This window comes from Purpureocillium lilacinum (assembly GCF_023168085.1).
Source record: "Purpureocillium lilacinum CBS 284.36 DNA, scaffold_1, whole genome shotgun sequence".
In the NCBI taxonomy this organism is placed as follows: domain Eukaryota; kingdom Fungi; phylum Ascomycota; class Sordariomycetes; order Hypocreales; family Ophiocordycipitaceae; genus Purpureocillium; species Purpureocillium lilacinum.
Window position 1 is genome coordinate 6,946,578 of NW_027072111.1, and position 13,709 is coordinate 6,960,286.

Sequence of the window (13,709 nt, forward strand, 5' to 3'; positions counted from 1 at the left end):
CTCGGGTGGCTGGTGCGCCGCCTGCCTTCCTCATCTCCTGCCTCTTGAAGATGCCGAATCCACTCGGGAGCGGCCCATCCCCCGCTGCCTGATGTGGCTGCCCCCTTGAGCCGCCGCATGTGCTACCCCCCAGACGCTGAGCAATAGTGAGATGATGATGCTCCTCGTCAGCCCTGCTCGGAGGGGGCCGGCAGCAGCAAGACGTAACGTGTGTGCAGGCCCATGCCGTGCCGACCGACCGTCTGTCCCCTTTATGTAGCCGAGGGACGCGAGGCGGACGCCTCGTCTTGACGTTGACAGGATCAGCAAGCTTGCACGCGACCAAGGTCGAGGAGGCTTCAGCCATGAGAACCTTGGCTCTTTATCAACACGCACTCTGCTTTTAACATGCGCCAATTCGCAGCGCGTGTAGTCCTATCGTTACTGGGAGCTTTTTGAGCGTACATTGCAAAGTACGCGCTGCGCGGATATCGGACGCAAGGGGTCATCATCATCAATGCCGGCGCTGCAGCCGCTTTTGTCACTGATTCAGCGCGGCGTTGACAACACTACGCATGCCAGCAACGCCGCCGGCTCAGGCGACGATGCGTTGCAAGTCATCTGTGCCTGGCCAGTCTCTGGCCAGTACGGACCCGGCTCTAGAATCCTGTGAGTCCACCGCTGCGCCGGGATGCAACGGTAGTCGATGAGACAATCGAGATGGAGGCTTGGCCAAAACGGCTGTCGCCTCTTGGCTTCAATCCACTCTCTAGCCCTGTTGGCTGGCTGACTGACGGTGACAACGACACCAGATACTACGTCCTTATAGCGGCGTGCGTGCTCGCGCAAAAGTCCGTCTGGATCAGGAATGCGTGCCTTGCCGCTGCTCTCTTGTTGCCGGCCGTGGCGGCGGTGCACGCCATTGTGCTCGCGGCGCTGCACGTCGATGGTAAGTGAGACATTGAATGGGATAAAACCCCCCAAGGCGCGTGGAGGGCGTGCATCACGGGGTCTCGTGGCCAGTGCTCACCGCTCTTATATCATGCAGGCGCCGTCGACATGGACGTCTTTGGAGCCTTTCAACTCTGCTCCATTGGCATCCTCGCCGCGCCGGTAACCGTTAGACTGTCTCGGACGTACTTTAACGATCCAGGCCGCAACACCATCTTCCTCTGGGCTGGGCTCATTCTAGCGGGTACGTACGATGCCTCGCCTATCCCCCACTTCCCTTTGATGTCTCATCTGCCCCCGTGCCGCTAACCGTGAGCCCAACACAGGCCTCCTCAGCCTTACCGTCGAGTTCTACCGCATCGGAACGTCCAGCTGCTCGGAGAAGGAGGCGGGCATCCCCATCCCACGGGACACACACCGCTTCCCGTATGGCAACACGACATGCGGGCTCGTATGCTCCGTGACCGAAGGCCCCTTCTCGCCCATGCGTGGCGGGTCGGCTAAGGACATCTATGTGATTCCCGCTCCAGATGGCCTCACTTTTGGGACGGCGACGCTGATCGCGGCGGCGTGCTGCGTCCATGCCATCCTGTGGCTGGCATCCATGATGGACAAGATACTCGAGATTAACTTCAAGTCCGTGTCTCTGCGTTTCATGGAGCGAGAGACCGATGGGCAGTTGAACGACCCCATAGAGGGGACCAACGGGGCTACGATCGGAAGCATGAAGAAAGTAAACCACATGGTACGCATGTTTCTGAGCGTAGTTGCGGTCCCTGTGTTTGGAGGGGCCGGGTTGGCGATCCTCATCATGGGCGAGAGGAACTTTTTCAGTCCTCAGGTAAAATACCAGAATGAGCCGTGGGCAAGCATAGGTATGAGTCTGCCATCTTCTAGTATCATTCGATGAGATGCTGACCGACGAAGGGCAATGGGCACCAATTGTTGGAACAGGGCTGGCCGCGGTGGGCTCCTTATACCTGCTCCTCAAAAGCGACGGCAACAGCACCGTTGAGGGGGTCTGCAAGCACTGCGCCCATCACACAAACCGGTCTCCAAGCAGCCGCGACTCCCGCAGTCTCCGCGACTCGGTCGATGACTCCGACCGCACGCGCTCGCCCCATGTCCCGGTTGCCCATTCTGCAACAATGTCATCGAGCGCCAACGATGGCATGTCGCCCCTGAGGCCGAGCTTCACGACACTCAGTCGGTACCTCACTGGCCACGCGAGCCAAGCCACTACCGTGCGTTCCGACGTCGGCGGGAGGCGCAAAGTCGCCCGGATGTTCCACGCCGTGGGCAAGTCGTTCAACTCGGCGGCGTACGAGATGATGGGCACCTCGGGCTTCGAGCCCACCCGCGCGGGCGACTTCCCTGAGATCCCCGGCGAGGCGAACCGGAATCGCAAGTTGAAGCGCATACGAGAAAGGTATAATCCGCCGCGGGACGCGGATGGCTATGAGACGCCGCTGCCCAGGTCCCGGTCTAGGGCCACGAGCTTTGTGGGGAGCGTGGTGTCGGCACGCGATGATGAGAGTCCTAGGCGTGCATCGCCACAGCCGGCTGGTGGGACTCCGGCTCGCAGTGTGTCCAGGCCAAGGGCAATCACATTGCCAACAGGGGGGAGTACAGTTGGCCTCGACTCTGGCGATTCGGCATCGTCTGCAGGTGGCCCCAGCCGCGGGAGGCAGCGCATGAGAAGGGAGACGCTACAGGTTCCCGTTCAAGTGCACCATCCAACGAGGGCACACCAGCTGCGACGAAGCTTTTCACCACAGCCTTGATGTATATAATTGTGCCTTCTTTCATTGTTGCTGGAGCGTGACAGAGTCTTCGCATAGATACCCTTTGTTACAGAGCAAAAGTAGGCGCCGTCCCTGAACGTTTGAGCGGCAGACAGTTTTATGATCTTTCCTTGTTGTTGATGTGTAGATGAATGTCAAAGTCGTTGGCATAGTTACGCTCGGCAGGAGCCTGGGATTTCGCTATAGGGATCTCACTTACACTCAGCGACCCAAACCGATTATTTCGACTTTTCGAGATTGCCCTCGGGCCTTCAATGTGCGCACACATATGACGAGCATTGCGTACGAGCGTTCGCTGCGCGCCACGGCTTGAAAGAAAGGACCTGCGAGCACGGAACGATTACAGCAGCTTGCCCGGAAGTTGAGCGAATGCGCAGCGGCTCCGCGGGGTGTTCCATTGCTCGTCGTATCGTGAGTCTCTCGGGCTGTCGGGCGCCGCGGCCGATGATCGTCCCGTCTTGGCAAGCTCGGTTCCTGTCGCCGTTTCGTTTTGAATCTCCACCTGGTGGGGAGTGTCTCGTCTGTCAAAACTTCTCTAGCGTTGCCGAACGACTCACACGCCGGCGACGTAGCCATTCCACAGCAAAACTCTGTCGCGACTCGCGACTCGCAATCGCCATATCGGAGTTGAATGGCTCTGAGTGAGAAAAGCCATGTGTATCGCGCAGACCAGAATGGACATTGGCATACGAATACATATATCCTCTCTTTCTGAGTAGTCGTCGTTCCTGATGGCTTCTACGACCAGCCTTATCTTAATTGCAGCTCAATGTCTGGAGTAACGAGAACGCGATGTCATCAGTCTCGCCGGATGATGTCCCCATCATTCGACAATCTCCGCTATCACGCTTCCGCTCATCGACGCTTCTCATCCTACTCGTCGTCTGCTCTGCCGTCTTCACAGACATCTTCCTCTACGGGCTCCTCGTCCCCGTCCTACCTTTCGCACTAACCTCCCGCGCCGGCGTCCCTGTCTCCGAAATCCCTCGCTGGAATGGCATCCTTTTGGCGCTCTACAACCTCGGTCTCTGCATCGGCAGTCCTGCGTTCGGCTTCCTTGCCGATCGCATGTCCAGCCGCCGCCTACCGTTCCTCGCAGGCTTGGTAGCGCTGGCGGCTTCCACGCTGCTGCTATGCCTCGGCCGTAATGTCGCTGTCATCGCAGTCGGGCGAGTGCTGCAGGGGCTCAGCGCGGCGATTTGCTGGGCGGTCGGTCTGGCTCTCCTGGCGGACAGCCTCACGGAGAGGGTCGGCTGGGCGCTGGGCTGGGTGAATTGGGCGATGACGGCGGGGTTCCTCTTGTCGCCGATTCTGGGAGGCCTTGCCTATGAAAACGCGGGCTACTATGCTGTTTACTACATGGCATTTGGGCTCATCGCATGCGACATCGTTCTGCGGTTGTTCATGAAGGAGGGGAAGGCCGCTCGCACGCAAAACGCCAACGTGACGGACGAAGGTGCTCCCAGCAGGGAAACTCGGCCAGTTGAGGCGGATCTGGTTGAACCGACTCATGAAAGACCTGGAGGTCGATCTCTTCAGGCTGGCGCAGGGGTTGCCAACTATTGGGCATTGATTAAATCCCGACGATTGCTCGCGTCCCTCATCGGTTGCATTATGCAATCAGCCTCCAAGTCAGTGACGACGACTCTCGCTCAAGTCCTACTCTCAGCTAACGCCCAACAGATTCGCATTCTTCGCTGTCATCCCCCCTTTCGTCGACAAGACATTTCACTGGGATGCCCTCGCCGCCGGCCTCATCTTTCTGTGCGTTCTTCTACCGGGATTCCTGTCTCCCCTGGTGGGCAGTGTCGCGGATCGTTACGGCACAAAATGGCTATCCTTTGCGGGTTTCGCCCTCTCAGTCCCACTGTTCGTGTGTTTGCGCTTCGTTGCCGAAAACACCCTGTCGCAAAAGGTACTCTTGGGTGCGCTGCTTACACTGATGGGCATCGCCCTCACGCTCTCCAGCACGCCTCTCATGGCGGAGATAACGTACGTCATTGAAGATAAAGATAAAGAGAAGCCTGGAATATGGGGCACGAAAGGTGTATACGGTGTAGGCTTTGGTCTTTTCACGACATCGTTTGCGCTGGGCGGCGTGATTGGGAGCTTCATGGCTGGGTACCTGTACGATGGGCCCGGATGGGAGACATTTGGCTGGGCCTTTGGGATCTGGTGTGCAGGAGGAGCGGTGATATGCGCTTTCTTCGTCGGCAAACCGGCGACTTGATGCATATCGACCGCATGGGCTCTAGGTACCAGCGGATACAGAGGATCAAGCAACTTGTGTTGTATATAACAATGCGTACATAGTTGAATAGACACGGATGACCCAGCAGCGCGGGACATCGTTTCTCGAGCAACGCGTCAGACTGGATCCTCCGGTATGCTCACTTATTCGGTACAGCTGCGACTCCTGGTGCATTCTAGGCAGCTACATATAGATCTCAGCTAGGAACAGCACGAAACGAAACGTACCCCGCCCTGTGCCTAGTCTAATTTTCGGAACCGGAAGGCCATGATGGGAGGTATCTGCGTATAGTTGCGCGACGACTCTGGCCGTCCCTGCTGTTTCACCTCAGGGTGTTCCTCCGTGAAGGTCGGCTCCTCCAGGCCGTCCATGACCAGGCCTCGCTTAAAGAACGTCGCGAAAAGTTCGTGGAGAGGGCGATGAAAGTACATCTGCAGGCATTAGCTGGACATCTTGTCTCCACGCGGAATGGGAGCTACGACATGATTACCTGATGCGCGGGTTGGCCGTTGACGGCGACGCCACGCCAGGGTGCAACCTTCATGTATTCGCGTATGACCCTACCGCGAACATTGTAGTACTCGCCAGTCGTGGGGTCGGTCAAGACCTCGACGATGCGGTTTGCATGGGATGTAAAGAAAACGGGATGCAGCATCGTCGCGACGAAGCTATTCTCGTGTTAGTCTCACAACAGCAGGGCAGGATGCTCGTGTCAGGGTCATCGACGCACATGCCGTTCTTCTTCAAGAGTCTCGGCAGCGCATCGGCGAGTGGTTCGAGCGTCTCAATGTCCATGATGGCCATGTTGATGAGGACAACGTCGAAACCGCCGTCCTTGCTCCTGTCAGTTGACATTCACCGACGCATGCGATTGTCATCTCAAGAAAGCCCCCGTGAAACTACTACATCGACGGGCTTACCGCGAGCGGGGACCCGAGCAAGCTCTCAAAATCTTCCGTCTTTGTCACGTCGAGCTCCTGGAACTGCATTCGCGTGGCTCCCTCATCCGCTGATCGCTGACGGCAATACTTGAGCATCTCTTTCGAGCCATCTGTGGCGACCACGCTGGCACCACGGCGCGCCAGGAATCGCGACGCCATTCCGTTACCAGTGGCGAGATCCAGCACGCGCGTGACACCGGGATTCTCCTCGTCAATGGGGATGAGCTTCTGCAGGTATGGCTTCTGCAGCAGGTTCCAGTACTCGTTCCCGTTGGCGCCCATGCCCGCGTCCCAGAAGGCAGCGTTGGCCTCCCACGAATCCAGGGTGCCGACGATGTTACTGTTTGCCATGGTGACCTAGGTAGCAGGGCAGATCACGGGCGGATGTGAGAGCAAGAGAAAGCAAAACAAGAAACAACAGACAAAAGGGATGCAAAAAAGCGGTTCACAATAGTTTACGGCCGGCTTAAATGAGAGAGCACTTTGTTACGATCATGCACCATAACTGCCAGGAACAAGCGCGCCACTGAATACCCTTGATTCGTGGCTGTGCCGTTGAAAGAGCATGCCCGGTGACTCACGCGGGCATGCAATTGAGGTGCTCTTTGCCTGATTGGGTTGCGCAAGTGCATGTCTTACGACAAAAGACTCGGAATCAACAACACGCTACCCTGAACACCCAAACATCATAATCGCAACAGACGAGACCATATTCATCAGAGAGTAATATGACGCAATCAACGGACGAAGGTGTATGCACGTAATCGGACTCAATTGAGTAGATATCTAGTCTTACGTGCAGTTTGCGGTCGCGCGCCCCCAAGGTTGATGTATCATGGGCAACACCTTCGGCGCATCATCGACCGCGTTTAGAATTTTGTCCACGGCTGCCAACCCACCGACAAGACCCGGGCAGAAGTGTAGCAGATCACAGCTACGACATAAGACAAGCCCGCGAACAGCATCAGCGCCACCCAACCCTCGCGGCCTCCCAGACCTAGCAGCGCACCACCAATGGGCACGCTGCTCAACGTGCCGAAGCTCGCCACCATCTGCGCCGTCGAGTAATATCGTGCGTAATCCTTGGACGAGCAAAATTGGCCCAGACAGACTGGAATGAGGCCGAGGTTGCTGCCGCTCGCGAATCCAAAGGTGACACAGAACCCGATGATGGCAGCGCGCGACGACTCCGAGGGGAGCCAGATGCCCAAGACGGTGATGGCGCATAAACCGATTGTCATGATGATGACGTTGAAGCGCCCGAGCTTGTCGGCGAGGATGCCAGGTAGGAAGCGTCCCAGAACAGAGCCTGCATTGAGGTAGGCCAGTAGAATCATGCCATCGGAGACCTCAAAGCCGTGCGACGTTGCGTATGAGACAATGTACGTGAGAGGCACAAAGAGCCCGTACTCCATAAAGAAGATGCCCACAGCCGACAGCGCGAAGCGCTTGTCCTTGAATATGGTGAAATCTGGCCAGACAGAGCTCTTCCTTGCGCTGCCGTCGTCCGCTGTTTGGCGCCCGGGGGTCAAGCGAGTCTTGATGAAGACATTCGCCAGAGCACAGAGCGCGAGGAGAATAAATCCGAGGATGCGGCAGCTCCAGCCGAAGCCGACTCCATTCTCTCCCAAGAGGAACTGCAGAAGCAGCGGAAATGCGATGCCGCCAATACCGCCGGCCGTGGTTGCGATGCCCGTTGCCAGGCCGCGCCGTTCCTTGAAGAAGTGGGCGATTGAACCGTACGCCGGAGCGTTGAGCATGGCGCCGCCTAGGCCACCAAGCACCGAATATGTCAAGATGATTTGATAGTACTCTATAACAGGGTTAGCTCTTCCATCCAATCCATACCTCGTTAAACATTAGTGACGCGGGAAACTTACCGGTGGAGATGCTGAGAAGCATGAGACTTGCGACGATACAGATGCTGCCAGCCGCGACCAGCAGCCTTGGGCCATGGCGGTCAAACACAGGCCCTACCTGCAGACCGACGAAGAAGACCAGGAACAAGTAGAGGCTGAAAATCCAGCCGATCTGCGAGTGACTGTACTTGCGCAGCTGGTGCGTCTTAAAGTACGACTCGAAGACGGCGCTCGAGTTGATGAGGCCGAAGATGGCTCCCATGGCGCAAAACGAGCCAAAGACAACGAGCCATGCTTCGCGGCCTCCCTCGGGGAACGACCCGTGAGACTCGGCCTGCGTCAGAGCGGCACCAACGGCGTCCTTAACACCGGGCACGTCATCTCCGCGCAGGTCGTTGCTCGTGCGGTAGTCGCTGTCATTGTTGGGTGCGAAGGTAGTGAGCAGAATCCCACCACCTGGCTGTTCGGCGCTCACTCGCCCCCCGCGGCTGCGCTGCGAGGTTGGGCGGCTCGTGGGTGGAGGGTCATCATCGTTGCTAGTGACATTATCGTTGTCTCGCGGGGGCATGTGGCGGTGGTGGTTTTTGTTGCAGGTGTCCTCTGCCTCGCCCGGCTTCGCAAACATAGAAAGGCCCCACCAGGCTGACGGAGGTGTAACCAAAATAAGAATCCCTTAAAGAGGAAAGAGCCCAGAAGTGCCGTGCTTGTGTGTGGATGCGGGTGGTGATCCGGGTTGAGTTGCTAGTTGTCAGTGGAATGCCGAAGGCGACAGTGAAAGATTACAATTAGTTAGTTTAGCAAATCGACTCTCCAGGGGGTGTGGCAAGACTACGAGAATTTCGCTCCCCTTTTATTTACGTAAAATGATCGTATGTTCGAAATGAAAGTTGGGCTACCCTGACGAACCACACGCGAATGTGAATGGGACGCAGTAGCGTTCAAGTGGAGATTTGTCGGGCTTGACCGCGCTTCGGCCCATTCCGAGCTTGTTCTTTCTTTTGATGCAATTGCACGTCACTAATGAGCTTGCTAAAAAACGACCGCTAACAATTTCCATCCAGGGCACCAAGTGGCCTTTGATCGATTCCCAATGTTCGATACGCGGGTACGGGTACAGTTCATGAATGTATGACACCGCTGAGCGCCATTTCGACGTCGCGCCGGCGAAAGCCGGCTGAACGGCCCAGGCATGTCGCCCGGTGCAGCAGAGCTATGAGAAGTCAGCAATGTTTGGTCATATGGGGTTTTGCACCGACGTAGGATCAATGGCAGCACACTTACTTCGCAGAAGCCATTCGGCGTTGATGAACCCCTTCGATCGTGGTGCTGGCTTCGGGGTAGAACCGGTCGGCGCACCAGCGGCATCGACACGGAACAGCTTGGTGTTGCGCTCACGTAGGAACAGTTCCAGGTCCTGCATGTCAAACCACTCGCCTTCAAGCTCGTCCTGAACGTCTGACGGGAGGGTGTCCGGCGATACGGCGATCCTTGGCCAGCCCCTCGACCGACGCGAGTATAGCGCCAACGCCGCCGAGGCGGCATCGGCCTCTTCTTGCTTGCTGCTGCCATTCGCAATTTGGTTCTGCATCAGCTTGTCTCTCTCCGTGAGCCACGAATAGTGTGAGCCCGCGCCGCCCAACTGGAAGAACGGCATGTCGCCCCAGTCCCCTGTGATCCTGCCCCTGCTCAGCTTGGCCTGAAGAGCTGCCGCAAAGTACGCCAGTACGCGTGTCCGGTCCATGACGGCGAGGGTCAGTCGGAAGTGCCGGCTGAGAAGCTCCAACGGCGTCGACGGGTCCGCCAGTAACGAATACCCATAGTAGACGATGGATGTGTGCAACTTCTCCATGAATTCGGCGTGTTTCAGGTGCAGCACTCCTCCGCTGCCTGCCGGACTGCCATTGCCAGGGCCTAGGAGCGACAGGTCGACTGGCGGTAGGGGCGCAGTATATAGTTCCAAGGGCATACTCGGCGTGGTGGTGGCAGCCTGTGTCTGCAAAGACAATTGCTGCATGTCCTGCTCGTCCTCTCCCCGGCTGCTAGATTCGCGCACCGATTCGAGGCAAGTCTGGACCGTCTCGCTCAAGCTTTCCCTCAGCTCGGCATGCGGAATGAGGACCTTGGACTCCACCAGCTTGCTGCCGAATGAGACGACAGCCGCGCTCATCTTATCCACGGAGGTCTCGAGCTGTGATACGCGCGCCTCGAGGAACGAGATGCGCGACTCCTTGCGCAACCGGTAGGCCCGCTGGGCGAGACGAATTTGTCGTCGTCGTCTCTGCGATCGCGTCACACGCTTGGGTCAGTTCCAGTCCCATGACGTAGTCGCAACAGCAAGGGGGAAAGGGGGTTCGCGTGGCGATACTCACCTCTTCGGGGTCATCACAATCAGATGTGTCCACGGCCTTTCTCGGCCGGCCAACCTTCTTCTCCGATGTGCTGCTCTTGTCCATGACCTCTGCGCTGCCCTGCGCGCGGCTCTTGCGTCTCCGCTTTGCCTTGGGGGCTTCCACCACAGCATCCGGGGTGCTACGCTCCGCCGAGTCGGACTCGCTGGTCGCGGCGTCGTAGCCCGCTGCCGCCGCCGCCGGCTCCTCCCAGGGGACCGCGGCCTCCATATGCAGCCCGCCGTACAGGGCTGCACGGGAACCCGGCATGGACGCGTTCGGGCGTTGCCGGCGGCCCGGAGTGGGGAAGGGGTAGCTGGAGGCGGAGAGGATGGCGGAGAGATTCGGGTCGGCGGCGACGGAGGGACGCCAGGCACCGGGGATGGGCCGGGAGGTGAGGATGCAGTCTGGCCAGCCGTCGTCCTGGCCAGCCTGCCCGTCCACGGGATGCAGAGGCATGGCAAGATCCATGACCCGGAAGCTGCTCTTGATGATCTGCTCGAATGTTTTGATGATACGACCAGAGTCTTGATGATGTTGACAAGTCCGGCGCTCGTCCTTGCCTCGTCCCGCGGGGGCCGGTTCGTCGTCAGTCAGCCAGGTGGACTTATGGAGGCTCCGGGTCGCAGCCCCCGTGGAGGCCGGGTGGGCCACCGTCAGCACATCCTCGGCACGGAATGATCGCCTCATCAACTTGTTAGCCCGTCAGCTGCGGGGCCGACCTGGGCTCGGGTTGCCCCGAGCTGGGCCATCCAATCAGTAGACGGCGAGCCCGCCATCAACCAAGAAGGCGTCGTGACAGTTGAACTTTAAAGCACCGCGATTTCTAATAAGGTGAGGGACCCTGCCAGAGTGGCATGTGTTCGTGTCTGGTCCCTGGCGCTTTTCAGATGCCCAGGCCCAAGCCATCATCGGATCGTCAAGTCTCGCCATGCCGACTCGGCTCCAACAAACTCCCCATACATGACCCCGTGCACGTACGTGGGACCGACCAAGCTCCAGCATGACGACGATGGCTCTCCACCTGCCGTCACGGGTCTGAGCACGACTGGGCAGGGGCATCCGTCCAGCACGGCTATCGTGTCGCCGATTTCCGTCCACATGGGCGCGTTGGCAATGTGCCCTTCGCTTGACATGACGATCCGCCGGTTCACCATGCTGCTATCCATCCCGATCAGGAACCCCGACGCCTTGTCAACGCATGCGCTCAGCGCCTCCAGTACCGCCGAGTCCGGTAGCTCCATCAGATCCTCCTCGCTCACGCCTGCAATCTGCGCCGTTAGGCCTCCAAGCCCGTTAAACGACGGCATCTGCCCCGAACAGTCCGCCGCCGCCAACTCGTTCACGTCGCGGAGCTCGCACAAGTATTTTTCGCGCGTCGCACTGTCGGCTCCGGCGCCGGGGTAGTACCTCGTCATGCATTGCAGAATGTACGCGCGGAACATGTCGCCCGCCGAGCTGATGCCGGGCCACTGCGCGGGAAGTCTGCGGCCGACGGAATTCATCAGAGCCGTCCGCCAGAACGCCTCAACGCGTGATTCGCCTGTGTAGCGGTACACAGGGTCGAGGCCAAGAAGCTGGCCGGCCCAGCTATGCCAGGCGGGACCAAGGAAGTCGGGCAGTGATGCGCTCAACGTCGCCACTGACCCGATGACAACCGCATTGACATGCAGGGTGTCTCCGTTGATGAGAATCCTAGACCCGTGTCTAGATCTCTGTGCATTCGCCCGGCAAGCATCGAATTGCGGTCGGATGGACCACATCAGGTCAAGCCCGTGTCGCCTTGACAGGTCTGGCACCCAAGACGGCAACCCAGCCAGCCGCGCCGAAGGAGGGTCGCTGATGGCCATGAGGACCGCGAGGCTGTCTGTCTCCTGCAACAGCTCCGTCATGAGCCGCTTGTACAGCTGGACGGCGTCGACTGCAGCAGAGTAATTTGGCCGCACGGTCGACGGAGCCAGACCGTCTTGGGCCGCAATGTTGTTCACCATCCCGACGTGACAAAAGACCTTATCTCTCGCGTCCGACGCATCTGCCCACCTGTTGGACAAGGCAAAGTACATGAGCCACGATGCGGCTCCAGCCGCCTTGCATCCCGTGAGAGCGCGCATTTCCCTCAGCATCGTGTCATCATGCGGTGTCTGGCTCCGCTGCAGATATCTGTGTCGATTGTACCACAGCTGGAAGCTGTTCACGAGCGGATCGCGCACAACCCAGTCATAGACCTCCCCAGCTGCCGTGTCTCCAGCGAGATACCGTGTTAACGCAGGCTGGCTTGTCATTATCCCGAGCCGCGCGACTTGTCCCGCAAATGCAACGTGCCCAAGGTCGTCCCAGGTCATGGCGTGACGACCCCAGAAGACGTACATATTCTTGGACGAAAGCGTGACTTCTTGTATGATCCACGCGCGGTTGAACCACCGGTGCTCAAACAACCGCACCACAGGGCGCCATGTTTCTTCGTCGTCGAAGCTGGAGAGACCGTGCTTGAGCCAAAACGTGGCAGGCGGTGCTGCGCCGTTAGGATGTTGCCTGTAGTACGGAGCAAACTCCTCTGATGGAATGCGCCGAATTGCTTCAAACATTTGGATCGTAGCGTCAGCTTCAGGCCCTGCTGCCCCCAGCCAGATGGCCGTCGTAGAAGATCGCTTGTACACCTGGTCCATAATGCCGACCTGAGCGGCTCTCTCGCCGAGGTCATGCTGATTGATGCAGATGGCGTCGATCCACAGGTGCTGGGTATCGTCCTCGAAGTTCCATCGTCGATGCAAGCCCTGTAACGCCTCGAAAAGGTTGCGCAGCACGAGGAACGACTGGTCGTTGACACGTATGGGCGATTTCTGCCCATACTCGCCCCCATCACTTCCGTCTTGCGGCGCTCCCCAGGTATAGGACAGCGTGACGTACTTGGGCAGATTATCCATGCTGTACTTGGACATGACAAGCCGCGGTTTGCGAATGCCAAATGTGTACCATGGTGGGCGAACAAAGGTCAGCAATCGAATCGAGTAGGAGTCAAGTTGGTCGTTGTATGAGAAGCTTTGCGGACGAAACCGCCCCAGAGCATCTCTCAAGAGACTTGATAGGCGTGCACCCATGACTCTGTGACATGCGGCAAACGCCGCGTGTTCTCGGGCGGGGTAAAGACTGCATCGCCAGAGGCGGCTCTTGGCTACTTTTTACCAGCCCAGCTAGGCAAACAGTGCTCAGCTGTTGTTGCATGGCGAAGCAGCGAGGCTTACTCCCCTGGCAGGCTTCCAACAACGCTAGGAAGCCGTTGTGCATAAGCGTCGCTGTTTCGCTGGCTTCACTGGTGGAACAGCACCACTGCACAGCCTCCATGTCATGGTTGGCAACCCCGGCCTGTCGCGGGGGCCAAACAAGAGCGCTGTGAACAAGGCAAAATGCTGCGCGGGGCGCAGAGTTCATGTGGATTTAGTATGACTATTAGACAAGCTCTTGACACGGACACAAATTGTTTCGCATTGCACGGCACAGAAGCCGCAGCTATAGATACCTGCACCCAAGATGCACAG

The 13,709-nt window shown here is 58.3% G+C and overlaps 4 protein-coding genes across 4 annotated transcripts; 1 reads left to right on the forward strand and 3 right to left on the reverse strand.

The window, feature by feature from the left end:
• Window positions 1–1,038: 1,038 nt before the first annotated feature.
• On the forward strand, window positions 1,039–4,965 carry PLICBS_001714 (uncharacterized protein; the record flags this gene model as incomplete). Its single annotated transcript, XM_018317195.2, has 5 exons — window positions 1,039–1,174; window positions 1,257–1,805; window positions 1,858–2,432; window positions 3,501–4,366; window positions 4,419–4,965. 5 exons carry the CDS (start codon window positions 1,039–1,041, stop codon window positions 4,963–4,965), a joined length of 2,673 nt encoding a protein of 890 aa, XP_018182720.2.
• Window positions 4,966–5,225: 260 nt separating this feature from the next.
• On the reverse strand, window positions 5,226–6,278 carry PLICBS_001715 (uncharacterized protein; the record flags this gene model as incomplete). Its single annotated transcript, XM_018317193.2, has 4 exons — window positions 5,226–5,417; window positions 5,477–5,654; window positions 5,717–5,820; window positions 5,907–6,278. 4 exons carry the CDS (start codon window positions 6,276–6,278, stop codon window positions 5,226–5,228), a joined length of 846 nt encoding a protein of 281 aa, XP_018182718.2.
• A 518-nt stretch (window positions 6,279–6,796) lies between these two features.
• On the reverse strand, window positions 6,797–8,354 carry PLICBS_001716 (uncharacterized protein; the record flags this gene model as incomplete). Its single annotated transcript, XM_065599894.1, has 2 exons — window positions 6,797–7,740; window positions 7,808–8,354. 2 exons carry the CDS (start codon window positions 8,352–8,354, stop codon window positions 6,797–6,799), a joined length of 1,491 nt encoding a protein of 496 aa, XP_065455966.1.
• Window positions 8,355–8,904: 550 nt separating this feature from the next.
• On the reverse strand, window positions 8,905–13,112 carry PLICBS_001717 (uncharacterized protein; the record flags this gene model as incomplete). Its single annotated transcript, XM_018317192.2, has 4 exons — window positions 8,905–8,996; window positions 9,068–10,064; window positions 10,156–10,866; window positions 11,247–13,112. 4 exons carry the CDS (start codon window positions 13,110–13,112, stop codon window positions 8,905–8,907), a joined length of 3,666 nt encoding a protein of 1,221 aa, XP_018182717.2.
• Between the last annotated feature and the right edge of the window lie 597 nt (window positions 13,113–13,709).